Source organism: Caretta caretta, chromosome 14 (assembly GCF_965140235.1).
Source record: "Caretta caretta isolate rCarCar2 chromosome 14, rCarCar1.hap1, whole genome shotgun sequence".
Classification (NCBI taxonomy): domain Eukaryota; kingdom Metazoa; phylum Chordata; order Testudines; family Cheloniidae; genus Caretta; species Caretta caretta.
The window spans coordinates 20,375,503-20,399,321 of NC_134219.1; the positions used below are offsets into that span (position 1 = coordinate 20,375,503).

The window sequence follows — 23,819 nt, forward strand, 5'->3', positions numbered from 1 at the left end:
CAGTTGAACCTTTATTGATGACACTGACAGACACTTTTGCTTCAGGTTCAACAGATAGTCCAAGATAAAGGGTACTGATGAGTGCATGGGAGAAGTACTCCACTTAGCCAAGTAGGTGGTCCTAGTGCATTGGCAGGGAACGGTAAACCATGTGGCAGGGGCTAGGGCTTAAAATGCCTTCGTTGCAATGCCAGGGTATGCATGCCAAGGGACTTGAGGGTGGCCCTTGAGTCCTTAAGGTGATGTAGCCGTGAGTCTGTCTTTTCAGAAAAAAGAGGGAGGAGCCTTCGAATGGGAGATCCTGAGTCGACTGCTGGACCTCATTTGGGAGTCCTGAGGCCTGCAGACAAGAGCTCCTTCTCATGGCCACGGCCGAAGACATGGTCTAAATGGCTGAAAGGGCAACGTCCAGGGCTGCCTGCAGTGTGGCCTGTGCCACTAGCTTCCCCTCCTCCACCAAGGTGGAGAATTCTGCCCTAGATTCTGATGGCAGTAGCTCAAACTTTGATATAGCTCCCCACGAATTGAAGCTATATCTGCTGAGGATCGCCTGGTGGTTTGAAATCCATTGTTTTATTTTTGAATGCAGGGCTTTTTTGTACATAATTCTACATTTGTAAGTTCAACTTTTATGATAAAGAGACTGCACTACTGTACTTGTATTAGGTGAATTGAAAAATACTATTTCTTTTGTTTTTTACAGTGCTAATATTTGTAATAAAAAATATAAAGCGAGCACTGTACACTTCGTATTTTGTGTTGTAAATGAAATTAATATATTTGAAAATATAGAAAACATCCAAAAATATTTAAATAAATGGTATTCTATTATTGTTTAACAGTGCGATTAATCACATGATTCGCGATTAATTTTTTTAATTGCTTGACAGCTCTAATTCAAACCCTTTAGAGGGGACAAAATATTTCCTCTCAGTCCTCTTTGCCGTCAGGGACAGCAAGGCAGGGGTCTGCCTGTGAGACTTTGTGGTGTCCTGAATCATTGAGTTAGTGGCAGAGCAATACAGGACAAGCCCAGTGAAGTCAGGATGTCCACCATGGGGTCCGAGGACTCGATGACTTCTTCGACCTGGAGTACCAGGTTCTGGGCCACTCTCCTCAAAAGCAATTGGAGAACACTACTCTCCTCGAGTGCGGGGGCTGGAGAGATCCTGCTACAGCTTCATCTGGTGACGAGGATGATGAGGCCGGTATGGGAACAGGTTCTTGCTCCTGACCTTCCACACCAAGTGGGTCTCGCGGTGCTGGCTCCTCTGGTAAGGTGGCTAGTTCAGTGTCGTGCGGTTGGTTCTACACCAAGGGAAGCGGAGGAGGTGCACGGCTCTCAGAGATCACTGACTGAGACCTCCTGGAATGAGACCCTGGGGCTTGATGGAATGTCCATGAAGTCCAAAAGGGCCACTGCACCAGTAACTGCCACTGCGCAGGCCAGGGCACATTATGGAATTGCTGATCCATTCTTGTGTGCCTCTACTCCGATCTGTGTCCGCTCCTTCAGTGCAGTGTCTGAGTGGCCCTGCATGGGTCACAATGCACTCAGGGCCTTTCGCCCCGACGTTGGCGTGGACAAGTGCTCCCTCTCCAACTTCTTCTGTTTCTTATGGGGTACTGGAGACTGGGAGCGGTGCCTGACTGAGCCGTGGGTGGAGCCCCTCTGTATCAGAGAATCCTGTTGGTACCGAGAGTCTCTGGAGCTAGAGTCCCTTCTCAATGCCAAGGTCTCCCTCATAGATGCTGGTGCACGCCACACTGATGTTGATACGCTGGGTGCACTAAGACTAAATAAGAAACTAACTATTTACAGGTAACTACAAGAAAAGCACTAGGGAAAGCCTTGCAGAAGCAAGAGAGAAATGACGTTCTGGCTAACTGTCACAGGCAGTAAGAAGGAACTGAAGAGGCAGGGGGTTGGCAAGACTATATACATGGCGCCATGACGGCATGACACCAGGGTGCACCTGAACCAACTGGACAGATACCGCTAGGGGAAAAACCTTCCGGAAACTGCCCGCAGTGCGCACACACCTACTTGGAATCGACATGAGCAAGCACTCGAAGAAGAACAATGGTTATAGCAGAAAACAAAAACATATTAGCTTTTAGTCAAACCACCAGCACTTAACACAAGAATGGGCTGACCAATTTCTGAAAATTTTGAGCCTTGTATCCTCTTTTGTTTGCTTTCTTCCCAATTTGCTGTCATCACAAAGCTACTCCTGCTTTGAGATATAAGCAGCTTGACTTCAGCTGAGATAGCAAGTAAACAGTTCTCTCTGGAGTCAATACTTCCTCAAAGATACACAAGCAAGAAGTCTAAAAAGCAACACATTCTCTCCTCACATACACCAAATGCATAATAAATTATGTAACCTGCTCTGTAGTAACCCAGAACTTGCAACTATGAATGCAAATCTGAAAATCAATTTCTTGGCAATAATGCAGCACATTCCATATGCCTGATATCAACATTCTTTTCTAAATAACTTGATACTGGGCTGGTGAACTGAACCTAAGAAGTGAGGGGGCATATGGAAGCAGACACAGACAGCTCAGTCACACAGCTGGAAACATCTGTGTTTGGGTTATTACCACATAGTATCTAGTAGCTACTGTCAGATAGAATATTGATGAATTCCTAGTTTTGTAGCAGTTTCTGCAATTATTTTATCCCCTCTATATTAATGTTTTTTAGCCAACAACAGCAGCCACAAAGAAAAATAGCAGAACATTATCTTTAATAACACATTTGATGTATAACTTCTAGTATACAGGGACTTGAGTTTTGCTAGCTCAGAATGATTTCACCTTTGAAACATCTAGTTGTTAGTGTGAATATGTAGAAATTAAACAGAGAACCAATATTCTCTACCTATTTTCAATTATGTTTCAAGCTTGGACAATAAAAGTTTTGTTTGGAACCACTTCCAATGGTCCTAAATGTATACAGCACACATTCATTTCAAAATTAATCTTCCACCAAATCCGAACCATCCATTAGAACATCTGGGAGAAAAAAAATATTATTCAGCCTTAATATTTGTGAATGATTGCTACAGATTACTTTACCCTCTAGAGTTAACTAGTGAAGGGAAATTATGCAGCAGTGTAAAGGTACATGACATATACATGTAAATAAGAATTCAAACATTTAAAAGAGATTTACACACACAGTTTCTCTCCTCTTCAATGTCAAATAAAAAATATAAGTAATGCTCTGATTTATAATCGCCTGATTTAAAACTAAATTTGTCTGTACTGGAAGAGACAGAATAATCCCCTCTGATATTTACCACAATGAATCACATATATATATATATATATATATGTATTTTGCAGAGATGTGACATTGTGCTACATGGTGCAACAGACTTTTTACTTCTGGAGACATGGGATTTTGCTGGATAAGCTCACAAGAAAAATTGGTGCGGTGGTTTCATTCTAAATCCCCAGCATTTAACCACGCTACACAATGTGGAGCAATTGTCTAAGGCTGGGATACCTAGGGGTTTGCAAATAACAACTGACTTTGGGTCACATCTTGCTTGCTTTACTCATGCAAGTAGTGCCATTGAACCCCAAAAGTCAGTAGGACTCAAATCCATGGAACTACTCACAGGAGTTAAGATGGGTAAGATTTGGTTATGCCTGGGGCAGTTTGCATTGAACCTGCCCATATTCATACAAATGGAGCCTGATCATAAGCCCACAAAAATCAATTGGAAAACGCCCATTGACTGCAATCATGCAGGATGAAGGCCTTAGTCACTCACTTCATAGGCACAATTTACATGAAACACCTATAACCTGCTTAAAACACGATGTTTTGTAAGCGAACAAAATCTAGAACACTGAACTTATCTCCTCAGACTTACTTTTTTAACATTTGCTTCCGAATGAAATGGTTAGGAAACTAACACTGAGACCTGGTAAACACACTTTTGCACTGTACTTGGGTACAAGCTAATGAAATGAGTAACTTTGTGCTATGTGAATGAAGTGAGATCTCCAAACACCCAAGGATTCATATAAGATCTACAACTCCGAATGCTCAAACTGTCACCTCTGGACTGTATGTGTGGTATTTCACATGCACATTCTGAAAAGTCACTTTCCACAACCTTTCTCAAGTACCAAACTCCTTTAAAAAAAAAATCTATTTAGGTAGGAAATTAGAAAAACCTTAATATAATGCAATTAAATTAAAAAGGCAACATGTAACTATGTCACTAAATACAGTACTAAATGGCATTAGCAATATTTCAACTAGTCAAGCAGGAAACTGCCAGCAAAACATATTCCACAATTTGTTCTTGAATGGGAAGGCAGAGAGAAGAAATCACTGGCAGACTCCTTGGACCATGAACAAATGTAAAACATATCAGCTGTTTAATAATGTTTAGCATCAAGAGATCAATATAGGACATTTTTAAAAAATACTGTATCCAATTGATATTGCAAGAGGAATTTATAGAATCAGAATGCGATCACTTGAGCTAAAAATCTAGCCAGAACTCTAGCATTAACATCTCCATTCTTAAAAGATCTCATGACACTTTTTATAAAGACCACAAGCAATCAGGAATTTGATTTTACACTGTATCCAAAAAACTGGACTTCCGGCAGCAGCATAGTGCCCCATCACTACACAAAGGCCTGGTTCAGTTCCAACTCAAATTCAGTCTTATTGAATCATCAATACCATCTCTCCTGCAGAATGCCTAAATATTGAGCTGACTCAGCCTTGTTTACAGCAGCTTGTCAGTCAAATGGGATCAGAGCAGAAGGTAAAAAAGTCTGCAGCTATATACAAGGTTGAAAGATTAATACAAAGTTGGAATTAGTACTTAACATGTGTGAAACACGTTTAAACAACTTGACTTAAGAAAAATCAACCACCATATTAAAAACAATCTAAGTGTTTTGTTGACAAAACTAAATAAAATATAAAGAGTTAACTTACAGAATCCAGAAAGCAGAGGTAGGTCCCTGAACTCTGTATTACTGCTTGGTTTTTAGCAAAGCCAACTAAAGAGAAAGTAAAGAGATAATGTTTCACATAACTTTAGAATTATTTTTATCGCAACATTTTTTAACTTATACTGTAGTCAAGATTAAATGAGACACACAAGTGGAGATCTACGTTATCATGAAAAATGTTTTGTTTTACATGCCTTAAACAGAAATCTTTGAAGTATTGTGGCTACCTGGTCCAGTCCTGCTCTCAACAACACCAGTCTGTTGTGATGTGATCCAAACACTGCATCTCACATGCTGCTAAGATCTCTGGGTCTGGGAAGTGATTGATCACTGTTCCTGGCTCTGGGTCCTTCAGGTGCACTCCCCAGGCACAGGCCCCATGTCTGAAATCATTCTTGAGCAGTGGGATCCTGCAGTCTGGTCACCTAGACACTGGAAGCCTGGGCTCAGCTCTCAGCCCACCCAAGCCCCCAATTGCTTGAATGCATTCCCCTGAGACCACCTGGCAGTGAGTGCTCAGGTTTCTAGTTAATCCCTCTAAGGGCATAAAGGGAGGAGACAAAAAGCAAAGCAAAGGAATTTCTTAAACACACACAACTTTACTCTTTAAAAGCACAAAACATCTATGAAAAACAAACTCCTGAATGCAATCCCCCTCATTTTGATCTCTCCACCTTTAATGAGCCCATGGTTTCGTCCAAGTCCTTCATGCCTACACTCCTCCTTCTGGGCCTTCTATTTCTGGAATGGCTTCCTTTGCTTAGAGAAGCATTCCATTTTAAAGTAGATTTTGTCCCTCTTTAGTCTGATGGAAAAGACGGCAGCTCTACAAGTGCTAACAATACAGCTCCATAATTACAAGCCACGGGCACTCAGGTAGTAACAGTGGGGCAATCTTTTTTTCCCCACCTGTAAATTACATATTTTATAGTGTTTAGATGACCAAATGGCCGACCGTCAACCAATGTGTGTAAAAATATATTTCTCCAGGATAGGGAAACTAAAGGAAGAAAAATATTTGACACTCCACTCTTTGCCTTTATGGGTGTAAGTGACTTCCTCCAGATTTGGTGAGAATATTCTGTACAGTAATTTGCAGTTCTGAATAGCAAATAGACAACCAGGAATTTGACTCTTTGAGGGGTTTGAATTTTCTGGGGGGGTGTGGGGTTGTTATTCAAGTTGAAAACCAAGAGGACTGCAGAGAAACATTTGTTTTTAATGAAAAGCTTCAGATGCAAACTGGACTACATATTTTACATGGGTGCTCCCTTTTTGCCTATGTACACTCTGCTCTAGAGAAGGGGTTCTCAACCTTTTTCCTTCTGAGGTCCCCTAACATGCTATAAAAATTCCATGGCCCACTAGTGCCACAACAACTGTTTTTCAGTAGATTAACAGCCAGGGCCAGTGTTAGGGGTAGCAAGCAGAGCAATTGTCCAGGGCCTCACACCACAGGAAGCCTCGCAAAGCTAAGTTGCTCGGGTTTGGGCTTTGTGCCCTGGGCCCCAGTGAGTCTAATGCTGGACCTGCTCTCTGGTTTATTTTGGTGGAACCCCTGAAACCTGCTCACAGTCCCCCCACACCCCCAGGGGGTCCCAGATCCCTGGTTGAGAACCTCTGCTCTAGAGGTCTTTACCCTTAAACAATAAAAATTGACACACTGGAAAAGATTATTAATCTGTCTAGGCCAGTAATCTTCCTCCAACAACAGCCAATGGCAGATGCTTAAGAAGAAGGCATATACGGTAGCATATCATGAGGAACATTTCTTACTGACTCCAACTGGTGATCATCTTATGCTCTGAAGAAAAAGATAACACTTATTTTTTCCTAACTAGTGTAAATGTTGGTGCTCTTCTCTTTAGATTCTTCAGTAAAGGATTAAAAAAATGCTCAGGGATTTTTTTTTAACTTAAACTACAGTTGTATTCATTAGAAATTAAAAAATTCAATAGCCACAGTTTTCATAATCTTCCTTGTCTTAAGTAGGATTGAGCATGGATAGTGTACTCTCTACCTATGGGGACTGTAATGGACTTTCACCATACTAGTTTAAAACACTGGTCAATCTACAATACTGGTTCAAACCCAGAAGCAAATTAATAATGAGTACAAATCACCACCACTTTATGGCTCATATAACCACCATTTTATGCTGGCCTACATGAAATAGGTTGGTAGGCTCAGTCCAGGCCTTAGTGAACAGATGTACACATCACCCTTATTTAGCAATTTCACCAGTTGATCACAACTAGGCAAATGCTGAGCTACGTCAAGTGTACACTGTATTCACATCTAGTCCATGCTAAAACACTCTGGTATTATTGTTACATTGTCCTCCCTCCCCCATTCCCACCTATTGTTTCATCTGCCTTTTGTCATTAACCAATACTGCAAGTTCTTTAGACCATGGACTGACTTTTACTGTGTTTGTACAAACCTTCACACAACAGGGCCTCAATCCTCATCTGGGCCCTCTAGATGCTATTCTAATGTAAATCATAGACAAAAAAAATCAAAAGGGCAAGAATTTGCAGACCAGCCAATCTTTTTGGCCTGTGGTGTGGGCCCTTTAGAGGACTGCAGCAAGGCATAAGAGAAAAAAGCCTGCAGAGTACTACTCTGCCTGTTCTGTAATAAATAGAAAATTTTCCAGTGCTGCAGAGACTATTTTAGACAGACTGCCCCTCTCTCTCAACAGGAAATAATATAATATTGGTTATTCTCTTTATCTAGAGCTACATGGAGTGCTGAAGGGAGCAAATCAAAAGGCACACAGTTACAATGAGCATAAATATGGAATGCTTACATGGAAACCTCTCCATGGGAACACAGACACACACAAAAGTGTCGTCAAATTATAATGCTGATATCATGGATCCATTGTGCCCACCTTAACAGTGCAGCTCTAAGAGAGGAGACCCAGGCTGTTTCTAAAAGCGTACAATGATTTTTACTAAGGCCTTGTCAACACAAAAACTTTCAGCAGTTTAGTTAATCCACTGAAAACCTGTGTGGATATTCCTATTTCTGTTTATGAGTGTCTTATTTCAGTTTAGCTTAAATCTATTCCTGATGGAATGAAATTAAAGCAAAATAAGCCTGTTTAAAACTGAATTAAAAGTGTCCACCCAGCCTATTGCACCGGATTAACTAAATCTATTTAAAAGTCACTTGTACATGAAGACAAGTCCTACTAATAAGCAAAACTATTTAAAAAAAGAGGCGAAGCCAAGAAGCAGCAATGCCAAACAGCTGGTGTAATCATCCTTAACCCCCCTCCACCAATTCTACCATCCCCTAGAAAAGAAAAGGCAGAAGAAAAAAGGACAGCATGGCTTTTCAGTGCATTCTCTCTTAAGTGGAAGACAAAGGACGAGGAACAGCACAGGAGTGCTTAACATGCATGCCCTGAAAGATACAAGAATAGCACTGGATCTTCCATACATGATTAGAGTCCATAGGGTTTCAAAGTTGCATGCCTTTCTCTGAGCATTTACAAACCCTTTCCCCAAAGGGCTAAATGTGGTCACAACTCCAGGAGTTAACATCTAAGATGCTGTCTACATGAGAAAGCTGCACTGGTTAACTTAAAGAGTGATTTTAACCAATTCAATTAAACTGGTGTGACTTTCCAGTGTAGATAAGGCCTAAGTTAACAGCCTGGTACCTGTACTTTTCCTCCTTCTACAGATTGTTCTGCACGAGGCAAGCACAAGGGCACCTAATTTAATCTGAAAAACCTTTCGAGTCCTATTTAATACTATACCTGTAATTTAGGCCACGACTATGCCACAAGTGCAGCTAAGTCAGGAACCTTGTTACAAGATGGTTGTCACCTGACCAGGTTACTAGATTATTCCACTGTATAGTTTAGAAGATATGTGTAGTATATCTTTAAATCTACAGCAGGTAGACAGTAATGGCAAGGGTGGAGAAGCTTTAAAGTGAAGCACAGATACAGAGTATCTTTAAGGATAATACCTCATCTAATTCTAAAAGATCCTTGATCCGTATTTACAGAAATTACTTTCTATGGGACCTTCAGCATGTTCCCTAACCAGGCTAGAGCTCTGAACTAGTAATACAGACAGATTCATACTGAAAGTAAATCAAGGAACAACTGTTGTACTCTGACTGTACTGTACTATAACATCTGTACTGTACTGTAACTGACTTCCATGAGTCAGTTATAGTACAGTACAGATAGGTCCTTCATCATTCTTCCTGAGAATTCAAAGCAAAGAGATCATTTCCTGTCTGCATTTTCCACTAACTCCTGGGAGCACTTTGGCCCAACCACCAACAGCACAGTAGCACTCAAGGTTACACCTAAATTAGTTGTTTTTAATACCTTTTATATGTAATAGTAACTCATACGACAAAACGAGTTGGTAAATTCAACAGCTCTCACAAGACTAGAGTTGAATTTCTGGCATCCACAGCTTCAGTAAGAAACAGCTAAAGCAAATTAGCAAGTCTGGACATGCCAAACAGGAGAATCCATAGTTTTGAACAGTTGCCTCCTAAGGGAAAGGGAAAAAGAGAAGGATGGAGTTGACCTTGCACTCGTAATCCCTGCACTGGATCAATACCTATTCTACCAGGATCAGCTTTAACTAAGCCTATATACATATTTCACTCACTATTAACATGATATTTCAACAGTCATCACTGTAAAATGAATGAAGTCCAAGGAAGCAGTGATCAAGGAAAAAAAAGGCAAGGTGATTCAACTTCAAGATGAAAGTTAAAAGATTCATAGATAAGGAACTTTCCAAAATCTTTAAGATACTGCTTTTAAATCAAATATTTTAGGGGGGAAAATTTGAAGTATAAAATGTTATGTCAAAAAAGGTATAAAATATTTTTTCTAGATTAAAACACATGTCTGGAATTTTATTAAACAGTTACTTATAACAACAGTGTCTTAAGAATAAAAAAGGTATGTTAATTTTGTGATTTAAGAAGAGATTTAACTCCCTGGGGAAACTAGATATTGAAAATTGGTTTCTCACAATGAATCCTGTGTTTGGCATAAGCAAAGAATTTGCTTCAATATTACTGTACTGAAGAAAATCAAATGTTTGTGCCAGAACTCTCTTTTGTAAGGCCTGCTTACTTGGTGAAAAGAGCCTGTTACTATGGTCACAACAGTAAAAACTTAAGCCTCAGTGAGATATTAACATTCCTTGCTCTTGGAAAGAAAAAGGATTTTTTTTAAAGCCAGTGACCCTTTCTTTTTTAGTTCCCCCCCCCCCGCTTTCTTTTACATGATTGAAAAGAATCAGAAATGAATTTTAATCCCATATAAATAGTCCAAGACTTGAATACCGACTGCCACATTGTTTCTGTGTTGGGGCTTCTTTCACAGGAAATATTCCTTCCAGTTGTAATTACTCATAAACATACCAAAATAAATCACTGAAGACAAAAGCATAATAAAGATTTCAAACTACCCTGGCTCCCCAAATGTAACAACCTCTCAAGCAAGAGAGGTCCTTATATGAAGAGTGATCTCACATTGACTCCTACATAATAATCTGTTTTTTAAAACCAAGTGTATTTTGTTTTATTATTATTTAATGGGATGTACATGAACACGCCTTTTGATTACGTTTTGTTTGCTAAAACTAGAGGAGCTTTTGTCATTCACAGATTAATTCAGTGCACAAACAAAATTTTATTTATTTCCATATATTGACACCAAAATTGTCTGGAAATGTTTGTGAAGAGGAAATTAAAAATTACCTGAAATAAAATTAGGCGTTTCTTGAATGGGACTGTATCACCTAGAATGAGTACAGGTTTCTTTTGGGCTGCAAACAGGTTGCTTCATCAAAGAAAGTAGAAACTGACCCAGAGTATTGTTTCAAGATGTTCCAAAATTATGCCTCTCAAATTACTGGTATATTGCAGAACATTTGTTTAAGGTCAATTTTCTGTCCCCAGCCCCCTATCCATCCACGGCTGTTGCCTATACAGCTCCTACAGAGACTATCAGCACACCATCCTCCTCCCTGCTCTTCTGACTAGTCTTCCACTTTGTTCTCTGCTCAGACTGAAGAAGAGATCAGAAAGAGAAGTGAACTGCCAGTGTGAGAACAGCATGAGCACAGTTACACATGGAGGTGGATGGAGCAAAGTTATACATAGCTGGGTGGAGCACAGAAGAGGGAATAGACAGAGAGGTGAGAGGGGAAGACAAGAAGAGTAACAATGATGTGAGCTGCATTGCAGGGATCAATGTCTCATTCTACAATGATGGAAGGGCTGAGCGATACATCTGCAGGTGATGTGGTTAAGGTTTACATTTAAATACAGAATAATTAGATGGGATTACTTTGCTTCTTTCTTAAGCAGTATCTGGATCTCTTCAAACAGAACACACAAATTGCAAAGCTCATAGAGTATACAGATGCAATGAAATAGGGATGTTTTAAAAACTCTAGTTTGTTTTGTCACCAAGTATCTTTGGTTTCAGAGTAACAGCCGTGTTAGTCTGTATTCACAAAAAGAAAAGGAGTACTTGTAGCACCTTAGAGACTAACCAATTTATTTGAGCATGAGCTTTCTGATATTTTCGGTATGCATCTGATGAAGTGAGCTGTAGCTCACGAAAGCTCATGCTCAAATAAATTGGTTAGTCTCTAAGGTGCCACAAGTACTCCTTTTCTTTTTGCAAGTATATTTGGAGAGTAGTGTGGCTAACTCATCACACATGAGAATGGAAAGGGAAGAAAACCCAATTAAGAATTATATTAATGGGGGAGGAAGGCATTACTGTTTACCATGCAAATAACCAATGGCAATTTTTACCAACTCAACAGAGTTGGATGTTGACTGCAGACCTAGAAGGCTGCCCACATACAAAAGGAATGAATTATATATCTACTGAGTACTTCACTACTGGGGTAAATGCTCTATTAAAAACACTGTACAACATCAGTCTGTGGTAAATAAAGCTACAGTCTTTTAATTTCCAACTGTGATGTATCCTGGGAGCATATGGGTAACAAACAGGGGAGGGGGTGGATGCCCATGTTAGGATTTTAACACCACAAACTAAGCAGTGCAGAACCTCTTCAGCAAATGTGAAAATTAGAGATGTATCTTGAAAATATCATCAATGAACTGGAATCCTGAGGAGGATTTTATTCTTAACTTTATTCAAAATTATTAGTCAGAAATTTTAAAAACTGTATTTGATAAGCTAAGCAAACTTTGATTCTACTGTACACCAAAAGCCTCACACAGCAACATACTTTTTGTCGTAGTCTTATATTTTGAGCAAAACTGTGAAAAAACAGTATGAGTAAAAGAAAAACAAACTACTAGGAGACTGCTTCCCCACCTATTCAATACGTACATTTAATTCATGTTAAGAATGATGACAGATAAACAAGAAGATCAATCAGGGAACACACGGTACCCTTATAAACGTTTACACTACAGGCTATAGACCAGAGGTGGGCAAACTACGGCCTACGGGACCGTCCTACCCAGCCCCTGAGCTCCCGGCCAGGGAGGCTAGCCCCCGGCTCCTCCCCTGCTGTCCCTCCTCCCCTGCAGCCGTGCAAGCAGCACAGCTTCCACCCGCCCACCTCCCAGACTTTCCAATAAGCCTGTCCTGACGCTCTGAGCGGCATGGTAAGGGGGCGGGGGGGGGGGGGGTGTTGGATAAGGGGCAAGAGTTCCCGGGGGATAGTCAGGGGGTGGTTGGATGGAGTGGAAGTTCAGGTGGCGTGGTCAGGAGACAAGAAGCGGCGGGAGGAGGGGACTGGATACGGGGTGGGGTCCCAGGGGCTCCTGGGAGGAGGGGACAGGAACTGGGGGGGAGTGTGGATGGGAAGGGTCCTGGGGAGCAGTTAGGGATGGGGGTCTTGGGGGTCCTGGTCAGGGGACAAGGAGTGGGGTGTTGGATGGGTCAGGGGGCCTGTCAAGGGGCGGGGGTGTGGATAGGGGTCAGGGCAGTCAGGGGACAGGGAGCAAGGGGGGTTGGAGCGGGGGGGGTCCGGGAGGGGGCAGTCAGGGGACAAGGAACGGGGGAGTTGGGATGGGTCAGGGGCTCTGAGGGGGGGCAGTCAAGGGGCAGGAAGTGGGAGGGGGCAGATACGGGGCAGGGGCCAGGCTGTTTGCAGAGGTACAGCCTTCCCTATCCCGCCCTCCATTCCGTTTTGCAACCCTGAAATGGCCCTCGGGCCAAAAAGTTTGCTCACCCCTGCTATAGTCGTATGGTTAGTGAAATTAGATGGAATTCCTAACTAACAAGTTAAAACTTTCTTAATAAACAAATCAACAGATAAATTTTAGAAGACATTAATTAAAAGGTATTTTGTTCTGTTCCTCCTCAGGCCTCTGCCCCTTCTCATGAAAGCAACTACTCTGTCTTTTCTTCCACATCATACAAAAAGAAAGCTAGGTTGAAAACTCATCTCACAAGCTTTACAGTTCATACCCTACTAAGCCTATCTTCATTCTGTAGTAGTTGTCCTTGGTAATACAATTTGAATCCGTCATTTACCAGCCAGTTATGACTATTTCAGAGCAACTTTTTTATTTCTGACTTGGATCTAAATGTAACCATATTTAGAGTCATTCAAGTACTGGAACTAACACACAAAACAGGCCTAGTATCTTCATACTCTGCAACTACGGCTGTGGAAAAGGAAAAATCCCACCTATAACAAAGCCTTTAAATTAAATTAAATTACATTATACATGAAAATAGACTTTGTTCCCAAGAACACATACTGAAAAAATAAATTAGTTCAACTGATTAACCAGAAGAACTATATTACTGCCCAGCATTAAAAGATCCAATGCATCTGACTAAATGTATACAGTACTGCAAACCCCAAGTGTTTAAAAATCATGAGTCTGGCTGCAAAACAACATGAGATAGGTTTAAAAATCATAATATTTTACAAACTAATAAATTTGCAGTTCTTTTTACCTTTGCCTTCTGGTTTCTAAACCTTTTGGGTACACTTAGTTCAGATACTCAGGGTTTTCTCTGCAATTCTGCAGCCTAGAAACTTACTTTTTTTTTTTTTTTTTATGAAAGCTGAGATACTCATGTAATCATTTGTATCCAGGACCAAGGGTGTTAAGAACACCACCAAGTATCACCAGATTTATAATAAAGTTGCAAGAATTGGCAACATTGTTAATACATTATAAACAAAAAAACTTTTGCTGAGTAAAGCATAAATATTAAGCCATAGTCCACCTTCCTGCATGTATAGACAACTTCCACTAAAATCAAAAAGTAGGGCCAAATTCTGTCTTTATTTGGGCTGTGCCTCTGAATGTGGATCTCCAGAAAATGATTTTCTATAGCAATTCCATCTTACTGCAGAGACCATTCTTAAACTAACAATAAACTGTTCCTGCCAAACCAAATTATTTAGTCATTCTTTAAAATCACTATTAAACAACATACCTCCTTGGGGTTGAGGTGAATCATGACCATCAATGACAACTCGAATACCCACATCTTCTAACTTGAGCTTCCATTTTTCAATTATATTAATTGAATTGTCCTGAGAAAGTGATGACATAGAGGCAACAATTTTAACTTATAGGGTAAGCTAAAGTAAATAAAAATTCTTACAAGAATTAGGTTAGATAATATTTTAAAACTAAATATAAAATATACATACCTTACTAGCATCATTAAACACAGATAGCTCCATGGTACCTTCAAAATCTTGCTCCACAATTGACTTCAAGCATTCATCCAACCAACATTCAGTATTGCGAACAGGCAGAATAACAGACTACAATGAACAAACAGAGAACACACAAACATTATAAAACATGAAAGCATCCATTCTCCTTGTTTATTTGCTGTTTATCCAAAGAATACTCATTTAAAAAAGGAAAGTGCCTGATCCTTTCATATCCTTTCATCAAATATGTACATTGGCCATAAAAAAGAAAACTGCTCTTTCCTTCACAAGTAAATGGTATTTCTTCTCCACCAAGCTTTATTTTTTTACTCTGCAAAACCCACTATGTGTTAGTTTCTGTGGTTTTATTCCTTTGAAAATTCTTTGAACAAAAAGCAAACAAAATGTATACACCACCAGTTATTTACTTGCAGCACTACTAATTATTGTCTCCAGTCTCTTAACTTATCCTCAGCTTCACCATTTTACCTCCATCTTCTCTCAGTTCAGTGGGGATCTATTCTTTTCTATCCCAGCTACCCAGTTTGAACTTTTATCTGTAAAGTAGGCAACTTACATATCTCATCTCAGAAATCCTTTGTAATACTTGGCCAATGTACTGTTGAGAGAGGCTGCTTCTAAGTAAATATCAAAGAGACTTCTTTGTTCCACCCAATAAAAAATTGCCTCTCTAATTGCACCAACTATTCTATGTGTGGGACATATATGTATAAAATGTAGAACTTATTTAATTTTTTTTAAATTATCTGTGAATTATAAATGATAAGACACTAAACAGCAAAACCCATTAACGTTTTCAATGATGTTTTGCAAACAAAATATCTGTATTTCAAACTAAAGATCTCATTCAGTTCACAGTGTGATAGCATTAATACAGCTTACTCCGTTATCATCATGGTAACACATTTAGAACGGAATTACATTATTATAGGCATAACTGAAAGCACCATCTATTATTAATGTTGCCTAATATTTCTCATGAAAAAAACCCTCTTTCCAGTTGCTTATAACTTTCCATACTTTAACTAATTTTCTATATAGGATATCTGTCTCTGATTGAATTTTTTTTTTGGAAAATTTCTGCAAAAACAAATCAGAGAACCAAGGCTAGTGAAAAACAATGTTGTTTTGTCAATGTTGAAAAATTATGGAGACCGTTTCTCTGAAATGCTTTAGTTCCTCCACACTTTGAAGCAAGGACTTAAAATTTGCCAGTGGGGTGGCCTTTGTGTCAAAGATGTGCCTTTTGCTATCCATACAAAAATCTGCCCAACTTTGAACAAGTTATAAACCATCAAAAAAATCTGTTTGCACATGATCAGTAGAGGCTTATTAGAGCTTGGCAGCTAAAAACTCCAAAAGATTATGTTTGCACTAAGCATCCTCCAACCCTGGGCTGAGCAGAAACTTCACTGCAATTTCAGCTCTTGCCTGTTGCAGGCTGTAGCCAAATACTGGAAATGAAAGCAGGAAGACTATCTTGCCAATGCTCTCAATGTCTCCTGAAGGGGCTCAGGCAGCATGGAGAGGGAAGATGGTTTCTTCAAATGCTGAGGGAACAAGGGTTAGATGAGAGTGAAGGGAACAGGAAACAGATTGGGACAAAGACCTGGAGTGGAGAACACAAAACTGGGACTAGTGACTTACAGTGGGGGAGAAGAGAGGGAAACGGGGACTGTCATGGTAAGAAAACTGGTATTGGGAGAGTGGGACTGGGTGGACAAGGAGACTGTGAGCTGGCAGATTCCTAGATCTTAATGCCAGGAGAGACCATTAGATTATCTAGTCTGACTGGAAAGAAGACTGGGACTGGAAGCTATGAACAGGAGGAGGATGGAGGGGGACTGGAGTCAGTGCATGGGTTGAGGGAGAATGGGACTAGCTAAGCAATTATACTGATTCTGGAAACTAATGGGGGAGGCTGGTGTTGGGGGAATAAGTTGGAGGAGACAGGGCAGAAGGGGTCAAACTTATATGCATTCTGTACATAAGAAACTGTTTTCTGTAGGATCCTTCCCTCATTTGTTGCCGAAGTGGGAAGGTGTATAATGATGAGGCAGAGGATTGCAGGAAGAGAAAGGAGATAAAGGTAGTTGAATGCTGCCCTGGAGAACAGGATTCTATTCCTGCCTTTACCACAGAGTTCCTGCGTGATGCTAGGCAAGCCACTTAGACCAATCCTTTCACTTGGGGTCCCTAATTCTGCGTTCCTCGTTTTCTAGGTGCCTGACATGAGACCCTGGGATCTGGTGTGCAGAAGTGCTGAACACCCACAACTGCAACTGAAGTCAATGGGAGCTGTGCTTTTGAAAAAATAAAGTCCTATATGTAGGACCCTACCAAATTCTTGGCCATGAAAAATGCATCTGTGAAATCTGGTCTCCCCCTGTGAGATATGGTCTTTTGTGTGCTTTTACCCAATACAACACAGATTTCAGGGGGGGACACCAGCATTTCTCAAACTGGGGGTCCTGCCCAAAAGGGCGTTTCGGGGGGGTCAGAAGGTTATTTTAGGGAGGTTGCAGTATTGCCACCCTTACTTCTGCACTGCCTTCAGAGCTCAGCAACCGGACAGCGGCAACTGCTGGCCGGGCACCCAGCTCTGAAGGCAGTGCCCAGCCAGGAGCAGCGCAGAAGTAAGGGTGGCAATACAATACCGTGCCACCCTTACGCCTGCGCTGCTGCCTTCAGAGTTCAGCGGCCGGAGAGCAGCAACTGCTGGCCAGGCGCCCAGCTCTGAAGGCAGCAGCGTTGAAGTAATGGTGGCAATACCATACCATGCCATCCTTACTTCGATGCTGCTGCTGGTGGCAGCTCTGCCTTCAGAGCTTGGCTCCCAGCCAGCAGCTGCCACTCTCCAGCTACCCAGCTCTGAAGGCAGTGCTGCCGCCAGCAGCAGCACAGAAGTAAGGATAGCAGTACCACAACCCTCCCTAAAATAATCTTGTGAGCCCCCCCACAACTCCTTTTTGGGTCAGCACCCCTACAATTACAACACCGTGAAATTTCAGATGTAAATGGCTGCAATAATGAAATTTACCATTTTTAAAATCCTATGACCGTGAAATTGACCACAATGGATCATGAATTTGGTAGGACCCTCGCTATATGCTAAGCACTCTGAAAAATTAGGTCCTAGGTGTCTCAAAGTGGGCACTTTTGATCTTATTTTCTCTGTGCCTCAGTTCCCCACCTGTAAAATGGGATAATACCACCCCCTTATCTCACAGGGGCTTTGTGAATATTAAGATTTCTGAAGCATTCAGGTACTAGAGTGATAACATCATAGAAAATTCTGTGAGGAAATTAATAATTCTGTCTTCAAAGTATGGTTTGAATAGTGTGCAGTAAATAAGATCTGGAACCATACTTCCAACATTTGAACAAATTACTGAATAGCTACTCATTAAGTGACTACCATTCACCCTGTGCACTGAATGAGATAGGGGTCCTATGGAAAAAAATGGTTTGTGATCATGTAATTAAAGACTGTATTGTAATGCAATACACATGAGAGGACTGAACAAACTCTGGCATTTCCTAATTTCTGAGTAGTTTTTTGTGTAATGTAATATATGCCTAGAAAACAATCATGTGAATTATAACTTCGCACTTCACTCGCACATTCCCTCCACAGACCTAACAAAATTACTGAACTTTACCACACGTGAATTAATCCTCTCATCACTCCTGGGAAATAAGTATCGTCACAATTTTATCATTCTATAGATGGGGAAACTGAGACAAAGAGGTTGAATGACTTGTCCAAGGTCCCACATGAAGTCTGTGGAAGAATCCAGGAACAGAATCCAGCTCTCCAGATTCCCATGATTTAACTGCAAGACCATGTTTCTTTCAAAGATTAATTCATGTCATCACTATATTAGAATTAAGAAGAAAGCAAAAACATTAGAAAAATGTTAAAATGAAATTAGCAATGGTCTGCGTTGTGTGTGTGTGTGGGGAGGTGTTTATCTATACACACATCTCTATACGCACAAAATGCATCTACTTTAGGCTTGATGAAGCATATGGCCTGATATTATGATTGGCAAATATCAAGCTGTCCAGTATTTCACAGCAAAATACAAAGTGATATTCATTTCAGACTTTATATTCTAAACCTAATTCTATATTCCAAGGTGCCAGGGAATCAAGCTCTATGAATGAACTCACCTCCTAGTTTTCAACAGGGTGTTTTACTAGGGAATAGTGGTATTTCAAACAAGTGGAAGGGCCGTGTTTGCACAATAATGCCTTCTCTGCTTTTCTTAAATTTTCAGAAAAATAAGTTTGGTCCTCTGCTTTGATAAAATTATTAATATCACATAGAAGACAAAGAATTATATGGCATGCAAATTAAGAAATGAAGTTTTGAGATTAAAGAGCTTTGCTTCACATTAGTACTTTGAGACTGCCAAGCACATAAGCAGAAACCTGAGATTGTTTCAAAAGCAACTGCTAATGCTACACTACACAGTCTGATTCAGTCAATACATTCAATTCACTAAGGATTTTAGTATTCCCAAGATGGCAATTAGAATAAGACTTCATATTTTGAACCACATTAACCCAATGTTATTATATTTTTTAAAAAGGAAAAGTACTCTCCCCAAGTCTTCTGATAGGCTTAGTGGTAGCACTAACTAGCCACAATACATCCACGCAAATCAGTGGTTCTCAAACCTTTTCTAACCAACTAACCTCAATGCAAAATTTGTTTGGCTGACTACTCTATCACCACTAATTTGAGTATTTAAAAAAATACACATAAAATGCATTAGCTGAATCTGTCTATATTTTTCTTGGATTTTATCTTTAAACAAAAGTAGAAAGGCAAGGTGTTATATTACCCAAACACACTTACATCCAATAGTCAAAAATTGCAAAAGCAGCACTTTCATGGTGCAGCCTGTATTACAAAATTTGTAAACAACCACCAGCACCATCAAGGTGCTTGGAGCTCTGCACGATAGTTTATAATGTTTTTAAAATATTATTTTAAAAAAACCACTGTGATCAAGTTTCCTCTCCTCAGAGCCACCACAGCAAAAGTGAGATAGATGCCTGTCACACTAAGTGCAGTCGTGGAATCCCTGAGGATGCCTCTGAGCAAAAGTCTCAAAAAAGAAGTATTAAATGTATATAACAGTACATACATGATTATGAACCAGTTCAGAGTGACTGATGACTTTGGGGTTTTGTGCCATTGCTTCAGGTCCTATCATCCCTACTCAGTTTGCTGGTTTTCTGTGGTTGCCGGGACCCACTCAAGTCCAGAGACAGAGGTTACAAATATCAAAATCCAAACCTTTAATTTTTCCTACAGTTCATTTCTCTCCGTTTTTAACTTGGTTTACAAGTTACATTTGGCAATGACCCCATACTACAAATCCTAAAGCAGGTGTTCCAGTTAAAGTGCTTCAGTTAAAGTGAGAAAATAACCATGCAAAGTAGCAAATTTCATTCAGAGGCTCTAACATGCCTCACTATAGGAATACATTACATGCACTTTTAAAATAATTATGTGGTAACATCTCTCCAGGGGCACAGACAAGAGTCTTGCAAATAGCTTATAAATTTATTGTCATCTCACAAATTCAGTTCACAAGTGTTTAACTTGTAATTAGCCATATCATCATTAGCCGGCATTAATTTGTAGCAGAATCCAACAAAAGAGTATTTTAAGGACCCGTAAGCTTGCAGAAACTTCACACCAAGTCCCAAGGTTATGACACAAGACTGGGAGTTCAAGAGACAAGAGTTTCACACCCAAGTCTGCCACTTATACAATGTGGAACTTATCCAGAGCCTTTTAAGACAATAGGAGTTTTTCCATTGATTTAATAAGCTTTGGAAAAGAACCTGTGTGGTTTTGGGTTCTAACTGTTATAAACCTCAGTTTCACATCCTTGAAATGAGAATAATGAAATTTAACCCCTTGTAAAAGGCATTTTGATCTATGGATGAACAACACTAAACTACTACTAAATGATTATTATATGATAAGTCTCCACTACTTCTACAAATGTCACTAAACCAAACAAGTCATTTTTTCATGAATATGTACTGAAAATAACACACACTTTTAAAATGGCACTCTGTTCAAGTGATTCTGCACTAAAAAGCCTTCTTTTCCAGTCCCTATCCTCTTTAAAAGTTGAGATTTAAAAACAGAGAGTAATAGTTCAAAAGTGCCTACTGACTTAGGAGCCTAAGTCCCATTGACTTTCAATGACACTTAGGCACCTTAGTCACTTTTAAACATGGCACTTAGGCACTTTTGAAAATTTTACTCATCAGAAACAAATGTCAATTTTTGAAAACCAGCATGGGTTTTCTTTAACATATCATTCTTTATTCCAAGCCATTTCAGTCCTTTACTTCTGGCAAGATTGCATTAGTTGTGGCAACTGTCTTCCACAGGATGGCCATTTATTTCAAATTACGTTAATAAGGTTTTTAGGCCCCAACATTTGATCTGACTTTATATTGTTAGAAACAGTGGAGAGAAGAGCTTTTAGATGTCTAAAGATCTTTGTTTTTATTTTTTTCCTAGTGCGCTGTTTTGTTTCAGTAGAGCAAAACACAAACTACTGTTATTTTTGAACTGAAACAGCTACATCAAGAAAATACTTTCCCCCCCTTCAAAACAAACAAAAGAAACACCTTACAAAGAGTACAGAATACAAAATAAACAATTGCTATAAGAAACTTTGGGCAATGTCCTTTCATATTCAGTGATGAGACAGGGGTATGTCCAGCCATAACAGAGCAATTCCTTTTCTCTGTAAGTACAAATGTTGTAAAAAGAGAGGGCCACAATCCTGCTTGCTTTCCCAAACTGAGTAATCTCCCCTTCAAAGGGACAACTGGTGTAAGCATGCAAAGAAGGATTTGGCCAGAAAGGGAATAATTCTTTACAAATTCTGAGACTGACCACCAAGTATAGAAGACTCAAGAGTGTAAGTGTAACAATGAGAAACATACCACTTGAATTCTACATCCTTGCCCAATTATGGAGTCCAATGATGCTCTGGACTGCAGCTGGGGATTGTCTGGTACAGGAAGTGATATTGTTGCTGGACATCTACACTTGGCAGGTACAGAATCACAAGCACACAGTCCTTTCTGCAGAAAGGGGACTTGACCTCCAGCTGCTGAGGAGGGGCTCCTAGGAGCCCCAACTTCTTCTGACATTTCTATCTTTCTCACGCTTTGGACACACACAAGACAAGCTCTGGGGAGAGGAGTGAAGTATACCACCAAGGGGGTACAGCAGGTTCACTATAAAAGAGGTCCTCACATGGCAACAGAGCATGAGGACAACACTTTCATTCCTGCTTCCTTGGAGTGGCTCCTGAGAAGTGAGAGCAGAGGGAACTCAAGTCCAGTTCTAGCCTATGTTCCAGAGGGGGTGGAAGGCCCCATTCCAGGCAGCTGCCAACGTGAGAAAACCACAGAGTTTACTGCTAAATGCCTCTGAACCAGTCAAAATGTCCAGGTCTCAGACTGAAAGTACCAGGGGTTGGGTGGGTCCAGACCATGCACAGTGTTAATCCACGCAACACTCCCATAAAATGCATAATCACTGCCACTCAGGGGGTTGCTCGCCCTCTTCCCCCCTCAGGGTGCTGTTTTCCCCTCCCCGCCCTAGGGTGTCCTGCTTCCCTCCACACACACTCTCCCTCAAGCTGCTGCTGCTCCTCTCCCCCTCTGCGAAGTGCTGCTCTCCTGCCCCTCCGGGTGCTTCAGCTGCCTGCTCTCTTCGTCCCCGTTCGGCTCACCCCCCACGTGCTGCTTGGACCCCGCGCGCGGCCCCCCAGCCGTTGGCGGCTCAGCGCTCACTGGAGCCGGACCCCCGACCCCAGAGCCGACACGCCCCCAACGCTCTCCGCCGCGCGAGAGGAATATCCCCAACTCCCTGCCCCGGCCAGCCAGCCAGGGAGAGGAGTGGAGACAGCGGCTAGAGGGGCCGGAAGTGAAGCTGAAGAGGCGGGAAGGTGACAGTCTAGGGAGTGGGGGGGAACCATAGAGCAGGAGGATTTGGTGTTTTTTTTGAGGGTGATGGGGAGGGAAGTGTGATTCTGCGGTGGTGGGAGGTTCGGGCGCTATGGCAGACTGGAGGGCAAGGCTGGAATGATGCAGGTGTGGGGGCCTGGGGTGGTTGAGGATGGGGGCATAGGCGCTGGAACTGGGGGACCTGTGGAAAAATTGGAGAGAGTCCAGCGAAGGGCAACAAAAATGATTAGGGGTCTGGAACACATGACTTATGAGGAGAGGCTGAGGGAGCTGGGATTGTTTAGTCTGCAGAAGAGAAGAATGAGAGGGGATTTGATAGCTGCTTTCAACTAGCTGAGAGGTGGTTCCAGAGAGGATGGATCTAGACTATTCTCAGTGGTAGAAGAGGACAGGACAAGGAGTAATGGTCTCAAGTTGCAGTGGGGGAGATTTAGGTTGGATATTAGGAAAAACTTTTTCACTAGGAGGGTGGTGAAACACTGGAATGCGTTACCTAGGGAGGTGGTGGAATCTCCTTCCTTAGAAGTTTTTACGATCAGGCTTGACAAAGCCCTGGCTGGGATGATTTAAGTGGGGATTGGTCCTGCTTTGAGCAGGGGGTTGGACTAGATGACCTCCTGAGGTCCCTTCCAACCCTGAGATTCTATGATTCTATGACCTGCTGCACCCTGGCTTGGGTTCCATCATATACAGGTTTCAGAGTAGCAGCCATGTTAGTCTGTATTCACAACTAGAAAAGGAGTACTTGTGGCACCTTAGAGACTAATCAATTTATTTGAGCATAAGCTTTCGTGAGCTACAGCATCTGATGAAGTGTCTGCAGGGTTTGCAGTTTGGTTCAATGTCTCTCAGCAAACACACACACACACACCACCCCCATACAAATTGTTCCAGCGCCCCTGGATGTTTGTAGACCTAGGGTGAGGGAGGGGGTGGAGGAACTGTGGTTCACTGGTTATTGGCAGCAGAGGTGGGTCTTGGATTTAGGGGCGGAGGGGGGGATGGGTGGTGTTTGAGGTTCTGCCAGGGGGGATGTAAAGGATGATCATCTCAAGCCTGATTTTCAAGTTGCCTTGGTATCTGGCAGGGGACTTGTTTGTTTGT

At 41.2% G+C, this 23,819-nt stretch overlaps 1 protein-coding gene across 5 annotated transcripts in view; it reads right to left on the reverse strand.

Moving 5' to 3' along the window:
• Positions 1 to 22,364, reverse strand: part of QTGAL (queuosine-tRNA galactosyltransferase) — a 304,777-nt gene extending 282,413 nt beyond the window's left edge. For 4 of the 5 annotated variants that reach the window (XR_012664925.1, XM_048817365.2, XM_048817362.2 and 1 more), the window contains exons 1-4: positions 21,684 to 22,364; positions 14,664 to 14,780; positions 14,444 to 14,543; positions 4,979 to 5,043 (exon numbers count right to left, since the gene is read on the reverse strand). Coding sequence is in view for 3 of the 5 variants with exons in the window: in XM_048817365.2 (XP_048673322.2) it covers positions 4,979 to 5,043; positions 14,444 to 14,543; positions 14,664 to 14,780; positions 21,684 to 21,893 (492 nt within the window). In the remaining 2 variants the exon portion in view is untranslated. Of the gene's footprint in view, positions 1 to 4,978; positions 5,044 to 5,222; positions 5,461 to 14,443; positions 14,544 to 14,663; positions 14,781 to 21,683 lie in introns of those variants that run through there. The other variant, XM_048817367.2, reaches the window with a different exon arrangement.
• Positions 22,365 to 23,819: the final 1,455 nt, after the last annotated feature.